This window comes from Marmota marmota, unplaced genomic scaffold (genome assembly GCF_001458135.2).
Source record: "Marmota marmota marmota unplaced genomic scaffold, marMar, whole genome shotgun sequence".
Lineage (NCBI taxonomy): Eukaryota > Metazoa > Chordata > Mammalia > Rodentia > Sciuridae > Marmota > Marmota marmota.
Genome location: NW_026000168.1, coordinates 4,110,054 through 4,128,236, shown reverse-complemented (window position 1 = coordinate 4,128,236; position 18,183 = coordinate 4,110,054). Strand labels below are relative to the sequence as shown.

General features: G+C 36.5%; 1 protein-coding gene across 1 annotated transcript in view; it reads right to left on the bottom strand.

The window, feature by feature from the left end:
* Positions 1-233: 233 nt before the first annotated feature.
* Ppp4r2 (protein phosphatase 4 regulatory subunit 2) overlaps positions 234-18,183 on the bottom strand; it is a 23,287-nt gene continuing 5,337 nt past the window's right edge. Inside the window, exons 2-8 of the mRNA XM_048787012.1 lie at positions 14,776-14,946; positions 5,368-5,461; positions 3,561-3,598; positions 2,778-2,852; positions 2,416-2,559; positions 1,058-1,344; positions 234-840 (exon numbers count right to left, since the gene is read on the bottom strand). Coding sequence (XP_048642969.1) covers positions 521-840; positions 1,058-1,344; positions 2,416-2,559; positions 2,778-2,852; positions 3,561-3,598; positions 5,368-5,461; positions 14,776-14,946 — 1,129 coding nt within the window. The 3' untranslated portion in view covers positions 234-520. The remainder of the gene's footprint in view (positions 841-1,057; positions 1,345-2,415; positions 2,560-2,777; positions 2,853-3,560; positions 3,599-5,367; positions 5,462-14,775; positions 14,947-18,183) is intronic.

Below are 18,183 nucleotides of genomic sequence, written 5' to 3'. Positions count from 1 at the left end.
AATGTTGAAACTATGACCAAAATATGAAATCTGCTACAGCTGTCAGAAAGAGACAAGACATAAAGCTTTCTTGCACATGTATAAACTAAATGTGATAATCTTGAAAGGTTTCCAAAATTGTAATTATAATGTTCCAGTTTAAAAACTTCTAAATTCAAAAAAAAAAAAAAATCTATACACAAACCACTGATTTGACCAGACACCCCCCGCCCCCCAAAAAAAAAGAAAAGAAAAAAGGAAAGAGGGAAAAAAAAAGGGCAAAAACAACAACAACAAAATCCCCAAAAACAAAACAAAAAAAAAATAGATAGCGGTAAGCAGGACCCAGAGGAGCTGCTATTCACAGTTCTTACATGCACAACTCTTTCAGGATTCACACTTAAAGTACTTTTTAAAGTACTTTAACAACCTGCTTCTCTTTCTCTTGTAAAACTAAAGGTCCACTTTATTACATAAAAGTTTTATACAGTGTAAAACCAGAACTGTATGTAAAACACGGCATCTAAATGTGGTGAAGTAGTCAGTCTTGCTCCATTGGTTCCTCGGGGACTTCGGTGGCGTCCTCGTCATTTTCCATGGAGGATTCTGAGAGAACCTCTCCAGTTTTACTGGAACTGGATCCTACTGATTCTTCTGTCTGGTGGCAGTCAGAACCACTACTTACAGGGCCCGGGGTGTCACTCCCTTCAGAATGTAAATCCTTCTCAGCTCGAGACACAGCCGATTCCTCCACCTGACTCTTCTCCTCAGGGGTCTCCTCGTTCACAGTTAAGGCATCATCAGGTTCTTTTTCTTGATTTTTTCTTTCTGGGATTATTTCTCTCGATGTCATAAAAGACTCTAAAAATAAGCAAATGTTGTTGTAGTTAAATGTATTTTCAAAATACCTCCACAGTCACGTGTCATGAATTCTGATATTCTACAGTCAAATAATTTCCCCTCAAACTCAGCAGCAAGTACACACAGGGGCCAACATCAGCACTGTAAGGAGTTCCATTATGTTAAATTCTTTCAGAAAAACAAGAAAGCACACCCTTCTACAGATGTCTCTAAATACCTTCTTCTTCCTCCTCCTCCTCCTCCTCCTCTTCTGTGCAGTGCTGCTGGGTACAACTACTTTCTTTGTCCTTGTCCTGAGATGATGATGGTGCCTCTGCGTCCTCCGCCAGGACCGAGGCCCCCTCACTGGACGTGGTCTGACTGGCCTTCTCTCTGACTTCCCCGTCTCTGTCAAACCTGAGTCTTTTGGCCTCGTGCCCTTCAGCCTCCACGGCGTCGTCATCTGAATGTTTGTTTTTTATAGGACTCACTGAAGACCCTTCTGATTCAGATGCTGCAGAGTCACTGAAAATGTTGTTTTAAAGTGTCATTAATACTATTTTCCTCAACTTCTACATTCTTTTAAATTGTATTTTAGTGCCAAAGTTACACTGTCATATCTGTTTGAAGAAAAACATCAGAGAATAATTTCAACGCAACCTAAACTGTTCCATGAATGTTTCTCATTAGTGCCAAGTCACCAAGTTAGTGCCACTTTTCTGGGCATTTCCCAGTAAGTTAAACACCGTTACACTGAAACTAGAGGTCCCCCAGATTTACACACTCAAGTCCTCTCACTTAGTCTTCTTTTTCCCTTAATGTGACAGAGAAACTCTGAAGTAAAATAAAAAGTTCCATTTCATAACCTATACTAAGAAACTACTCAGAATTTCAATTTCTTTTCTCAAGTAACTTTTGAAAAAAAGACAAAACCTGTATCATGACTACTTTGACTTTCTTGGGACAGAACCTACATGCGATAATCTCTCCCAAATCAGCTGTTTTAATAAGTCTTTTGTCTACCTTACGCTGTGTTAAAGAGAGCCAAAGATCCTACCACAAAACTGCAACCCTGCCTGCCCTCGGTGTCTGCGGAGCCCTGGCTCAACAAGGCACACCTGTCTGCACAGCACCACACATGTCCTCCCAGGGCTCCCGACAGCTCCAGTCACTCGCAACTCTGACACAGTGCGAGTCCAGGTAACACGTGTTCTGCTCTACTGTCTAGAGAACAGGAAGGGGAGAGAGTCTACACATGCTTACTACTGACATACTGTTTTAATTTCCCAAATATTCTTTTTAAAAATATTTTTATTTTTTAGTTGAAGGTGGCCACAATACCTTTATTTTTATGTGGTGCTGAGGATCGAACCCAGTGCCCCACACATGCTAGGCAAGTACTCTTCCTCTGAGCCACAACCCCAGCCCTCCCAAATAGTCTTGATCCTTGGTTGGCTGGATCCACAAATGTGGAGCCCACAGGTGGGAAAAGCCGACTGTACACTGTGAATGGTAACTGGGTCCTGAAAACCATCAATAAACGTTAATGTCTGGTGAAAACAACCATCTGTTTTTAAACATAGAACACACACAAACCTGTGGTTTCTTTCTTCATTATGTGGTGAGTTTGACTCTTTGCTGTCACTGCTCTCAGGCAAACCGTTGGTTGTCAAGGGGGCGGATAAAGACACCTTTGGTCGATTCAGTGGCCGGGGTGTTCCAGGCCCATTTATATTAGACCTGTAAGACACACCACCATCATTTCCCCCTTTTGTAAAAAGCCATCCCCCTCCCAAAGGACATTCATAAGAACACATCACATAAGTTTCTGCTTTAACAAATTCAGTGAAGCACATCCTATATCCTCCATAAAACATCCAATTTTAAAAAGTACACAGAGTCTGCTATTCAAATTCAGGAAAATGCAAGCTCAAGTATATAAAAATTGCTAGTCTCACCTATCAGTGTAGCTTGGTGAATTTCCAGGGAACATAACACCATTCATTCGATTTAAACTATTTGAATTGTTTTTCCTACAAGAAAAAAAAATTTTTTTATAAGAACTCTGGGTCTGAAAGGTCTTGTAGGTTTTTAACTGCCACACACCCAGACTTCTGTGGGAACCAATATAAACACACACTGATGAATGCAGGGATCCTGCTAACAGTGAAGGAGACTTCACACAGTTGCCACCCAAGAAAGCAGAAGCAGCTGAGGTCGAACCAATGGTCCTCAGTGGGGGCCACCCTCCCCCACCACCACAGGTGTTGGTGTGGGAAGCATGGACACTTCTGGCCTCAGTGGACAGAGACCAGAGATACTTAAACCTGCAGTTCTCAGGACACCTATGTATAACTAAAACTATCTGGTCCCAAGCTCAGTAATGCCAAGGTTGAGGAAATGTACCCTAAACCAAGTCTTTGCTTCAGGGTATGAATGGCAACAACAACAAATTCTTCTTCACCTGAAGAGGAATGCCATCCAGTGTCTGCTTCAAACCTAGGAGTCATGCCCTACAAGGGCATCAAGGGGCTCTGGTGCCAGGACACCACCTAACATCAGCAATATGAGAATCACAGAAGACCGCCCATCTCTTTACTCGTAACACACATACGTAATATTATTGGTCACAGTCTACTCTGGGGACTGGGTGAGAGGTTCATAATAAAAAAAGTCAGTATTTTAATTATGTATTAAAACATAATAAATAACATTAAAATTAGAAAAAAAACTATACTTACTCTGAAGAAGGATAAACACAGCTAACAACCATCACATTCTGCAATAACAAAAATTGTTGATTTAATGAGAGAAGAAATACAATATAAAGGTTTAATAATTTGTTTCTAACTTCTCAAAATCACTCTTAGTGGGCTGTTTCCAATAATTCCAGTTTGCTAATAAAAGACAATAAATGGTTAAAAATGAAAACTGATAAGAAACTAGTCTTGCTCTCTTCTGAAGACACTCGAGCCACCTACTTAGGGCACGTGTAATGACTTTCCTCATAAAGCAATACCCAATCCAGAGTCACTTTTTTTCATTGCTGTTTTTTTTTTTTTTGTACTTACTTTTATGGTCCCGAGGATGGAACCCAAGGTCAACTAACCACTGAACTACACCCCCAGTCCATATATACATATATACATATATATATATACATATATATATACACACACACACATATATATATATATATATATATATATATATTTTTTTTTTTTTTTTTTACTTCGAGCCAGAGTGACACTAAGTTGCTAAGGCTGGCCTGGAACTTGAGATCCTTCTGCCTCAACTGCCAATTTGCTGGAATCATACACATGAGCCACCACACCCAGCCATCAATATATCCCAAGGAAAGAAACCTGAACCTCTCTTTTTTGGGCAATATGCTTAAAAGAGTAAGTGCTTCTCAGCCCTATAATCCAAATATCACAAAGGAGAAAACCAAGAAAGTGAAGTAACTCGCCCAAGGTCACACAATTATGAACTACTGCAGCCTTAATGTGAAGGCAGGGCACCACCCACCCCGTAAGATTACTGTGACATCCTGTCTCTTCATTCAGAAATCTAAAAATGTAATTACTAAAGGCCCTTGAGTTGGAAAAATAAGTACTTATGAACCACTGTGGTTTCCTGCCGTTTGGGAATCTTACTCAATTGAGGGCGTAAAGGTTCCACAAAACATTAGCTCAATAAAGGTCCTAAGAACTATTACAAGCCACTATACTGGTTCTGGATTACGATTTCCAGGGTCAAATACATTGATTCTGCCCCTCTCTCTACTCAATACTTACTTTCAAAGATTTCTACCACCAAATTACAATTCTACAAGTTGTGAAACAGAGTACTCTAACATTAAAGTTATATATTAAGAGTGGGACGCGGTGGCGTACATCTGTAATCCCAATGGCTTGGGGGGCTGAGGCAAGGGGATCTTGAGTTCAAAGCCACCTCAACATCTTAAAGGTCATTTGTGACAAACCAAAAGCCAACATCATAGCAAATGGAGAAAAGCTAAATACCTAATCTCCAGCTGGAAGCAGTGGTGCACACCTGTAATCCCAGCAGTTTGGGAAGCTGATTTAGGAGGATTTTGAGTTCAAAGCCAGCCCCAGCAACTTAGTGAGGTGCTAAGCAACTCAGTGAGACCCTGTCTCTAATAAAATATAAAACAGGGCTGGGGATGTGGCTCAGTAATCAAGTGACCCCTAGTTCAATCTTTGATACCTACCTGCCTCCAAAAAGTTACATATCATCTGTGGAGCTTTTCAGAACATTAATATGTTAATACATATAATGGATATCTAAGATAATAAGCTGCTCTTTCCATTCCTAAAAAATCAGCACTTCAGGTCCTCCTCTGCCCCTTCCCATAGATCTTTTCCCAAACACAGAATATCATTTGGAAAAAAAAAAATTGGAAAAAACTCAAGATAGACTAGAAAACTCTGAAGAAAAGGTGCCTGAAAAAGATCTTACCCAATGTTCTTTTCTGAAATCTATTAGGCTTCAGTTTAACATAATTCCCATAATTAAAATAAATACCTTTTCTACTCCTCTGAGAAATTTGTCTGTTCCTGTATAGTTTCTCCTTGGATCTGTTAGCAATTCACATAGTCGCTGAATAGTAAAAGGGATACTGCAAAAGAATATAATTTTATAGATTGAGGTCATCAGTTACCAAGAAAACAAGGATACTTATTTTGGTAGCTAAAACTTTGAGTCACTCATGTTAAGCTACAAAGGGAAATGAAAGGATGAGTCATCTATAAGTAAACAATAAGCACACCTGTTCTATACTTTAAGGTGAGAGGTAATACAAAATCAAGTTACAATGCATTTACATACAGAAACTTTTCCTCATTCCCCTGCATACGAAGTTTGAAAAAAGTATCAATGATTTAATACTAGACAGACTAATAAAACACATCATTCCAATGAAAAAGTATTTTAAATATGATTCTGCTCAATGTTACAAGCTTATATAAATTTTTCCTACACGTTTAATCGCTTAAAGTATACACAAACATCCTCAGGATTTTGTTAAGAACCACAGTTAACCACTAAATGCTTTCACAATACATTTTTCACTTGATCACAGCAAATACAAAACTGACATAACATGGAGCCAGAATCATTTTATAAATATCAAGTTTGAGCTCACATTTACTTCCAGTATTCATCAGAATTACAACTGAACAGCAGAATGGTGAGGACAAAAAATGACAGATAGGGCTATAAAGTACAAACACACATCTCTGGACTTCAGTATTTGCCATACACATCTATTCATTCTCTTTGGGGGAAAAAAAACAACAAAAGCGTCAAATGAATAATCAACATTCACGATGTCATTTACTTCTCCCAGGCAGTTTGACCAAGGATTCCCCATCAAGGTAAAGCAGCTAGTGAGAAGTAATGGTAGGACTCAAATCTAGCTGCCCTCATGTCCAGTCCTACATCTTTTTCACCGTACCACATATATTTAAAAAATAAAAGTGTTTATTTTCTAACTGCATAAACTATACTCGGTTCTCATATCCTTAGCATCATTTTTTATGTTCTCTGTATATTTAATTTATAATAAATTTTGAAAAATGTTATTCACAAGAAAACAATGTATCAGTTATCAGGTTAAGTCCAAGAATCAGTCTTTTCACTCAATTAGCATTCAAACCTGAGCCAGAGGAAAGGGTACAAAGTAAAAGATTAACTATTTTCCTGATATCAAAAATATCTAGAAGCAACTAGAAATACAGAAATGTAACAATATTTAGTATTAATTTATTAATATTAATAATTGGTATTATTAACATTAAATTCACTTGTCACTGGTAGAAGAAATTTCTCAGAGTTTCTGACAATATTCTGAAATCTCTTTTGCAAATCTACTCAGTGTTAAGTACACTAAAGAATCTTTTAAAATGGAGAAGTACAAAGAACACCAACAGCCTTACTAAGAACCAATCAGTAACTTTTCACATCTTTTTTGGTTCATTCCTATCAATACAAACTACAATTACAAATCTATAGTTAATACAAAAAGCAACAACACCAATAAAAAAATTTTAAGCATTTTCCCCAAGCTGCATATAAAAACAAACATCAGTTCCTCAATTGTCTGTCCCTTCTTGTACTCATTCGGCTAAAAGCCTAAGGACGGCCCTCGTAATAAATATTACTATCATCAATAAGAAATTTATCTGTAGACGAAAGGCACTATCAGAATTTCCAAGTATTAGAGGTATATACCTGTTCATTGGCCCCTCTTCTGTATCACTGCTCTTAAAACTTTAAATACATGTAACACCACACCTAAGCTATTCTCACTATTTACAGTAATATTATAATGAAGAGGGTTTATATATTATTTGAAATATGAAGAATAGCACCAAATGGAGCTTTGGTTGGTACTTAACCAACACATAATTTAATATTATCCAACTAAAATTCTTTCCTATACCATATTCCCATTCTTTCCTGAGGTATTTTCTCTTAAATAAAAATTAACTTTACCATTTGAGTCCTTTTAAACTTCCTGTTTAAAATTTACAGTTTGGGCTATTTCTGTTGATGAATGTGTGTAAAGTCGAGGCCAACCCTGCTCATGGAAGTCTGCGTGTATATGCCATGGTGGCAGCAGCAGCCTGTGATCAAGTGGGCTGGTACTGCTTCACCCAGTTTCCAAAAGATGGCACTGGCACACCAAGCAGTACTCTTCCTCACCCAGACTGGCTGGACACAAACTCACATTTCTTATAAATATTTCAGCCCTAGGAATATTAAAACAAAATGCACTGAAGTCTCATGTTACATACAGTTTGTACTTTTTAATGTATCCTATAAATATAAAGGCCACTACAAATCAGAAACACCACACGGGCTCTTCAGCAGAACATTTAAGTAATCAGACTGATGATGATAATAGCTAATCAAGTTCATACACACTGCTATGGAATAAACTGCATGCCAGGAGAACATGCACAAACCTGGGAACAGTTAATCCAAGGCAGGCCATTAAAAGATGTAAAAATGCACATACACCATGGCCGTATGAAAGGTGCGTTTTCTCTGACTTGCAGTAGAAAGCATATGGAAATGCTAAGTCTTCTCCTAATAAAAACCACTAGTTAAAAAGACACATGAGTTCAGAAAAATAAAGAGCAAAAATTGGGTTGGGTGCTATCTGAAAACATGCATGCCACTCCCCCTCAATAAAGTATGAAGCAGAAGCTAGAATGGGAGTGGACAGGAAAGGACGTTCACTAGCAAAGGTGTAAAGTAACTTACTTCAAAGAAAATACTTAGGGTTATTTAAAATGAAATCTAGTCAATTTCTTCTGCAATGATATATTGGCTTATCTGCTAATAGGAAGATGAAAAACTGGGTGTGTATGAATCTGAAAAATTTGCATGACTAGCTAACATTTCAACTTATATTCTTATTTTATATGTGTGTGTGTATATATATTATATATATATATGCATACATACCTATATAAGTCAATAAAACTTTTTTTTTAAGTCATTAAGTAAAGGATCCAAGAAGAAATGAGTTCTCAAATGGCGTTACTCAGAACTGCTATAGGAAAACTGTTGAGCTATAAAATGAGTTCTCAAATGGCATTACTCAAAACTGCTATAGGAAAACCATTCACTTTCAACATACAAAGTATAAAGTAGGTTTAAAAACAAACAATAACCCGCCAGCCCAAGGTGAATTTACCTCTAAGTGTTCGTGTTCTTCTGGGAAACAGGGACTACTAAGTGCTGTTATGTAATGATCATGAGGCCCAAGTATGACATGACATATGCAAGTCATTTAACAATGCCTAAAATATCTTAGAACGTGCTCAGTAAATAAATCTTGGTCCTATCATAACCCTGATCCCATCCACATCTAATGAAGACTGGAGGAAGGCACAAATTCTCCAAAGACCAACTGGGGAAGAATAAAGCCCAAAGCAGAACTGTTTTATAATTTCAAGAAAAGCAACTACCATTACGAAACAAGACCATGCTTTTTATATTAGTTATATATTTTCATTTGAATTCATTGTCCCCATTTATTTAATAAATACACAGACCCAAGCCTCATATATCTAAAAGCTTTGGAAATGCTCACTCCACAAAGCTATTAAACATCAGAGAACCATACCTAAGCATGAAGTAGCACCTCAGTGCTGTTTTTCAAAGAGAAATTCTAGGGGATGGGATGTACCTCAGGGGTAGAGAGCTTGTGTAGCAAGGGCAAAGCTCTTGGGTTTGATGCCTTAGTACTATAAAACAAAACATGTAATAAAGACCAGGAAAAGATAAATTTTAAACAATGAGGCTAAACACCCTTAAACATATCATTCCTTGTTAAATTTTAACCTGAGAATATAATTTGACTAAATTTATCTTAAGCTGTTTGATGTTTTTATTACTTACTATAAAAATATGTAAATTATCTGATTATATATCAAGGAATTCAACTGGAAAGAAGAAAAAGGAAAATGCACATCTCATTCGGGATCTAAGATAAATCAGGCAAACTTTTGGTGCAACTTTACTCACAAAAAAAAAATAAAAATAAAGGAACATAAAATATAACAGATGTTATCAGAGTAAAAATCTACAAACATATTCTGACTAGTCTAACATTGGAACTTAACTATTCAAGTAGAAACTAACTCAAATATCTCTGTTATCAAAAGCTTATGAAGCCCCCTATTAGGGGGCTGGGGTTGTGGCTCAGTGGTAGAACACTTGCCCAGCATGTGTAAGGCACTGGGTTCGATTCTCAGCACCACATATAAATAAATAAAAGTCCATCAACAATTACTAAAATATTTTTTAAAAAAAGCTTCATAGGTTTACAGTTGTGTTTATTCTTAAGTCACAAAAGTCAGAAAGCTTGGAACCCTTTAATGCTATCTCTACTTGGAACAATATGCTCTTTCTGTACCAAGGTACAGAACATGAACACACACACACACACACACACATTCATACACAAGTATTTTACAACTCAAACCAAATGTCAAGAATTCTGAGACTCACTTAAATGTCATCATGAAAGGACAAGTATAAAAGATGTAAGAAAATGAAGGCTAGGATTTTGTCAATAATTTGGAAGCAATCCCAATGTTGCAAATCAACTGCATCATTCCATGCCCCAAAACTAATCTATGGTACTGTCCAAGTTTTTAATCACGTGAACCATCTCTCAAGAATGCCTGCAATAGTCTAAATTGTTGTTTCATTTGGATTAAATATAAATAAAAGTTAATTAGTTTTCTGCTAGTTCCTGCTTTTCAATTTTGAGAATTTTATTAGATGGGCTGGGGCTGTGTAGTTCAGTGGTAGTGCGCTTGTCAGCAGGCACCAGAGCCTAAGTCCAGTCCCAGCCCTTCAAGAAAGTAACTACTAGAGAAGAGTACCACACATCAAGAAAGGAGGAATGGATGCTAGATAATGCCAATTCTTAACCAATTACACAAGAAAGAAATGAGTCAAAGCAGTCAGAAAACAAAGGAATGAAAGGCTAAGGACCATTCTCTCAGTCGCTGAGAAAACCACAGCTGACTCCAAGACAAACATACAAAACTCAGAAAAACTATGTTTTAAATCTGTAATTCATAAAGTATGAAAATCAAGTGTGTGTGTGTGTGTGTGTGTGTGTGAGAGAGAGAGAGAGAGAGAGAGAGAGAAAGAGAGACAGATAGACACACGCTGGGGACTAAACGCAGGCAGGGCCTTGTGAAAGCGAGGCAAGCACTCTACCAACTGAGCTCTAGCCTCAGCCCTGTTCTTTTAAAAGTTCAAAGTGGCACCTCTTGGGCACAGAAACTTTCAAGACACTCAATCATGGAAATGATGTTCAGCGCCAAGTCAACTCTGGCTGATCATGAACATTAGAATAACTAGAAAAGAAATCTGGAAGTCAACTGGACACACACGCTGGGCAACTTTCCCACACTCTCCTAAACACACAGCGACACCATTTCTGTTTGCCACTCAGGTGAAACATTTTAGAAAGATCACAGCTGAAAGACCAGTGTCAACTGAGAGCAGGATTTAACAGGTTAACTCACATTCATCATTCTCCCTTCCAAATAACTTGAAGATGGTTTAACTGCCAGGACTGTGAGTTACTTTCTCTACCCTTCAAAACCCCTTTCTGAACGATTAGCTACCAGCAGTTAGTTCCTAAATTATACACATGATGTCTGAGGGGAAGAGTTTCAGGGGGCGTGGCCTTGGTCTGAGTCAATGTGCCCTCTCTTCCTCCTCATTGCTCCAAGCAGAGGGCAAAAAGAGGCAATAAAGATCTTGTAACTGGGGCTGGGGATGTGGCTCAAGCGGTAGCGCGCTCGCCTGGCATGCGTGCGGCCCGGGTTCGATCCTCAGTACCACATACCAACAAAGATGTTGTGTCTGCCGAAAACTAATAAATAAATATTAAAAAAAAAAAAAAAAAAAAAAAGATCTTGTAACTGACCATTCCAGTAAAAATGTTCATTTTGTTTATTTTAATTTTTGGTGTTTCTTGCCTAAAAAGCAGTAACTTCAGTTCTGGGGAGTAGCTATAATCCATCTTTTCCTATAATATTTCAAAGTTCAAAAGTAATTGGAGGAGGGGCGACTGGGGATTGAACCCAGGGGCACTCGACCACTGACTGACCCACATCCCCAGCCCTATTTTGTATTTTATTTAGCCTCACTGAGTAGCTTAGCGCCTCGCCTTTGCTGAGACTGGCTTTGATCCTCCTGCTTCCCAAGCTGCTAGGATTATACACTTGCATCACCACACCCAGTTTCAAAAGTATTTTAAAAGGACAAAACAATGACTTTAAAATTAAAAGAACTTAAGCATTTGTTTGTATAATTATTCAATGTCCTATAAAACCAAATACAAACAGAACCCTTCCTTCCTATACCTATCTGTTGAGTAAGGACTAAGCTTGGGTACTCACTCTCCCAGGCCTCCCCTGGAAGGTGCTAGCCCCTTCCTCCAGGAACCTACCACACCAGCAAACAGGAAATTGGAAAACCTACTGGCAAAGAGGAAAAAAATTTTATCTGACACTGTACTAAAGTAATTTTGAATAATGGATAAGCTTTTTGTGGCCAAATACTATGAAGAATTTAATATAGTGCCTTTACAAACTAAAGGCAAAAACAAAATAATAAAACAAACTTAAAAATAAGAATCAGCAAAAGAAAAAAGGGATTATGAAAGAGCAATTCATAAAAGAGCTACTAGCACATAAAAAGGTAGTTACACCTACAACCAAAGAAACAAGTACAAAAACATACCCAGAATTCCAATATCTGCATTTAATACTCATGGAAGCATAAATGAACACATTGTGAGGTAGAGTACTTAGAGTACTCTAGAGTACTTAGAGTTTCTTAGAGTACTAAGAAAAACTTCTAAAATTTTAATTTATTATATATGACAACAGGATGCATTACAATTCATATTACACATATAGCGCATAATTCTTCATGGTTGTACACAAAGTAGAGTCACATCCTTCGTGTCTTCATACATGTACTTAGGGTAATGATGACCATGGCATTCCAATCTTTCCTACCCTGTGCCCCCTCCCTTCCAATCTCTCCCCTTTTCCCTCTAGAGTTCATTTAATCCTCCCATCCCCCCCTCCCTGCAGCATATTATGAATTAGCATCCTTTAATCAGAAAAATCATTCAGCATTTGTTTTTTGGGGATTGGCTAATTTTACTTAGCACTATATTCTCCAGCTCCATCTACTCACCTGCAAATGCCATGATTTTACTGATAAATTAAATTTTAATTGAGTACATGATCTTATCTAACAATTATAATATAAGTCACAAATACCAATAATCATATAGATATATTCAGTACATGACATTCACCAACAAAAGACATGAATAAGAATGTTCACTGTAAGCATTGCTCATTAAGGTCAAAATATAAATGCCCACCACCAACAGGGACGGGGTGAGTAAACTGTGGCCTTGTTGCTATGAGGGAAAACAATGCAGTCCCTTCAATTAAGTACACAGAAGTTGTACTGATTATAAAGAAGATAGCAAAACTCTTCCAAAAGGAAACTACAACTAGCATGTAACATGATTTCATTAGATTCTTTTCTTTGGGTATCTACTTCTACGACATTGGGGATCTATTTAAAAGTATGAACATATACCACTTCTGTAATTTCAAACTTAACCTATTACAAATACAAAGGACACCCTCAAAGTGGTTTAAAAAGAACCAAATGTTTCTTAAGTATTTTTTAAAAATTAACTTATAAGTTAAATTATAGACATGTTTTAATATAACACAAAGTAAATATAAAGTGACAGTTCTTAACCTATTACTGATTAAGACTTAATTTCTACTTGATTAGGGTAAACAAGTCATAAACTGTCATCCTGAAAAAGAGAATTTAAAAAATTTAGGTTCAAAATACTCAGCTCAAAGTTGAAAAAAGTTTTAAAAGCAATTATGTTTAAGTATACTTAGGAATTTAATGACTGTTCAAATCATTTTCTGAAGTAGATGAACTGCTTGTTTTACAACTAAGAAACTATAAATATTTAGATTACTGAATAATCTACATACGGCATCTCATCCAACTTCATTTTAAAGTATTAAAAATGATATTTGCTATTACTAATTCAGAATCACAAGTAAATGAACTTAGTATTCTATTCACAAAGCTGTGGTATAATTTGACTTGTTTCACTTTACGTCTTATTCATAGTAGCCACAATTTATTCAAAAGAAAAGTCACTATAATGTCTAAATACTTTTTATTTGTATTTACAAATATCTCAAAAATATTCTTATCTTGAACACATTACAGTTCAATAATAAATCTCATGCAACGTATCTAATACATAGAATATGGCTTCTTCTAGATATGTACTTTTAAGAAAAACAGTTTTAATTCAAACTGGTAAGGAAACACATGATTACACAATTTCAACAGGACATAAGGGTGCTCAGTCTCAGCCCTGAGGCAAAGGCTAGACCACAAACCTCAAAGACAAAGCCATGACACCTGCTAGCCCCAAAGTCAATGCATAAGCGTCAGACATTTAAAGCAAGATTCCTACAACTTAAAAAATTAAGTTACATGACATTTAGTCAAAAAATTACACTTTCTTACTTAAAATTCCATGTAATTCAAGCTATTTATGTTATCTAAAATTACAATCAAAACCATTCAAATAAAACCTACCTCTAAATCATTTAATGGTTAGCAGAAATACAATTTATTACACTTAGTATTGTCATTCCACACTCCACCTTGTTCACATCAGACAAAATACAGCACAATTCAAATTAACATACACTTCCTCCCCTCAATAAAGGAAAACCTGAAAATATGAAGTTCTAAAAGGAAAGAATTTAAAATGACAGAATATGAGACTCAGCATTATTTTTAAAAAGATCACCTTTATTTTAGTTAGTGCCTGTGTCGTCAGGGTTTTTAATGTTTTACAAAAGACTAAAAATGATTACTTGCTAGGAAAGAGAAAGGACTCAAAAATTACCAAATAAAAACTGATAAGTAGAATAACTTTATAAATTGGTATTTTTCATTTTTAAAAAATGTGGCTTCTCTTAATGATACACAAGTTCTGTACTATGTATACAGACTTTTAATTCCAAATATACTATGGTAAAGAAAAAAACATGAAACCATTTCCTGATAAATAAATATTTCCATTGTGTTATACCTAATTAACTAATATTCATTAAAAAATTGGTTAAAAAATACTTTAAGGCTGTAAGCATTTTCAGTACCTGTAAGCTAAAAATCCCCAACTACTTACTATCAGTTGCTAGAGACATAGAATTCTAATATATAATCAATTATAAAATTATGACATATCAAAACTAGAAGAAAAAAAAATTAAGTCCTGCTAAAAATGAAACCTTTAAAATAATATTAAGTGCATACCCATTAAATCCAGTGACAATTTTCAGAATTCTTTCCTTCATTTCATCAAAGGGAATATATTCGACATTAGGATTAGGAGGACCTCTTGGTTCAGGAGCTGAAGTTCTGAAATCATCCATCACTTTCTCCAGTTTGAAAATAAAATAGCCTTTAAATTGAGACCATTGAATCCTATAAGCAAAACAGGAAACAAAATATATAACACCATGTAACTTCAAAATTCTTGGAGTGCAAAGCATAAACCCAGAATACACTAACTGAATGAAATTCAAATGAAAGTATTACTGGGAATGACTTTGCTCAAAAGCATGCATCAAGCATGATCAACATGCTCACAAGCTCATATCCTATTCTACACAATTCCCCAACTCCTCTGACCAAACAAAACCCAAATCCATGTAAGAATTTTGAAATGCACTAACTCTGGAAGAAAGCCAACAGGGTGTTAGGTTTTTTGAGTATTTGAAGTTTGATTTTGACTCTCCCAAAACAAAAGCAAGCAGGGAGGTACAACTACTCCACTTAAGACAGGTCAGAAAGTAATTTATACCATAATCTCACAGCATCCAACAATAATGCTCCCATGGACTATTAAGGTTTCTAGTCTTTAAACTGTTAAATAACAAGTTTTATTTTTTCATTTCTTTGTAGTGAATATTTTCAGGCTCATTTGTCATGATATATGTTTACATCATTGATATCCACTCACTCAGTGTGACTTAGTAAAAATACATTATTACCTATATTGATTTTTTATTGTTAATATACAGAATTAACATAAGCACTTTTTAATTCTTTTCCCTCCCTCAAACTTCAATACTAATAAAAGAGGGAGTTTTATGGTGACTCCTGTATGAATACCTAAATCCCAGGGGATGCCAAGTCAGGGGTGTCCCTATTTCCCCAAGCAGACAGCACCACCAGACCATCAGCAGATCCATTTCTTACACTGATTACACAGAAGTAACGGCAATGCTGCTAACCTATGACACTTCTGTCCCATCCAGCACCCCAACAAACACTAGGACAGCAGTTTCCAAAATGTGGTCCAAGAAATCAACACTACAGCTGTTAAGAAAAAGAGTTGCTTTCCCACTATGTATTTTTCCCCAGTTCTTTTTACTGTTCCAACTGGTTACCCATGACAGCAGAATGCACTGTAAATCACTGTACACGAACGGAGCACAGCTTCTCATTTCTCTGGCTGTACACGATGTACAGTTACACCGTGATGTACAAGTCATACATGTACCTAGGATAATGATGTCCCTCTCATTCCACCATCTTTCCTAGTCCCATTTCCCCTCCCCTCCCCTTTGCCCAACCCAAAGTTCCCCCATTCTTCCCATCTGCCCCCACCATTATGCATCAGCATCCACATATCAGAGAGAACACTGGCCTTTGTTTTTTAGGGATTGGCTTATTTCACTTAGCATAATATTCTTAACCCCATCCACCTGGCTGAAAATGTCATACTTTTATTCTTTTAATGCTGAGTAATATTCCATTGTGTATATATACTACAGTTTCTCTACCCATTCATCTATTGATGGACAATCTAGGTTTAGCTATTGTAAATTGGGCTGCTATAAACACTGATGTGGCTGTGACCTTTGGGTATAGACGGAGGAGTAGGTTGACATCTGTGCTGATGGTGCCAAGAAAGGGTGGGGGTAAAGGTGATGGCAATTTAGCATCAACCAAGACAGGGAACAAGACTGAACTAGTGGTAGTACTCATTGTACTCTTTACCACAAATTCATTGTGTTAATTATTATTATTATTATTATTATTATTATTATTATTATGTGTGTGTGGTGCTGGGGATTGAACCCAGGGCCTTGTGCATGCAAGGCAAGCACTCTATCAACTGAGCCGTATCCCCAGTCCTCATAGTGTTAATTAAGGGGGGAAAAAAGGGGTTTCATTTAAAAATGTAACAAAGAAAAACTAATTTCATTGAATACGCATCTTTTTAGTATTCTATGCATCAAAATCATAAATGCACACACAGTGCATATGTGCACACTACCTACCAAAGTTACATGGAGGTCTTGGGAAACAACCCTGTACAAGAGGACCATCTAAGCTACCTGCTCTTTTTCACAGAAGGCCATTTCTACATGGAAGAACTACCACAAAGCCAGTGCTTCTTCAAATCAGGATGTGTGTATGGGTTTCTCAAAAAGCACCGACTGAAGTGAGCTTGCCATTTCAAGAGAAACTGACAAGATTCATTGTGAACAATAAAACTTAAATTTCTAAGCCAGAAACTCAAAGTCTGGGAAATTAAAAGTCTGGGAAATTTTTATTCTTCACCATGAGCTTGGAATGTTCCTGATATATTCCCCAAATCTTCTAAAAGCAATAAGTGTTGACGTAAAAGTAGCACCAAAAGCATGAGAACAATGGACCAGTTTCTGTTTGGGTGGATGAAAACATTGTGGAAATGGCTGGTACGGATGGCAAAACAACACTGTGGTTACATCAATAAAATTTATGGTATGTATGTTTACAATAAAAGTCTTGAAACAGGCAAAAAATTGATTAGGCATTTCTCTAAAGTAGTTATGTATGAAGCATATGAAAAGATATTCAGCACTGTTATCTATTAGGATGCAATGCAAATCATAAACACTGTACAATGAGATACCAATTACAACCCCCAGAGGGGCTATAACAAGAGATGAACACATGTTTTCGTGACAAAGTGAAGAAACTGGAATGTCATACATTGTTGTTGGGGATGTGGCACTGCTTTGGAACATACCTGGGCAGTTCCTCAAAAGATTAATGGGTGAGCTGACATGTGATCTAACAAGCTCACTCTAGTAAGTGAACAAATTATATGGTATGTAAATGTTACCACAATTATAAAAGAGCCTGGTGAAGAAGATCATTAGAAGCTACCTGTATGAAAACTTTTTTCCTCCTTTCTCTAATTTGTTTTCAAATGGGGAATGAAGTTTAAAAAGGGAAGGGAAATTTGAGGTTAAACAAGGAGAAATGGCCAAGTATAGTGGTGCAGGCCTATAACCCCAGCTACTCAGAAGCTCAGGCAGGAGCATACCAAGTTCAAGGGCAGCTTGAGCAACTTAGCAAGACTGCTTCAAAATAAAATTTAAAAGATGGGTCTGGGGAAGATGTAGCTTACCAAAATAGTGCTTGCCTAACACATGTGAGGCCTTGGGTTCCATCCCCACCACTACCACCAAAAACAAACATACATACATACATTCATATATATCTCCAAATGCTTTCTAAAATTTATCTAAAAATTGTATAAGATTTCCCATATTAATTTAACTAATACCAAAAAATGTAAAACTGAAATAAGCCTTATACTTTACATTTCAAGTTAAAATTTTTTCTCTTTCTTTGAAGGTTTTTTTTTTTTTTTTGGGGGGG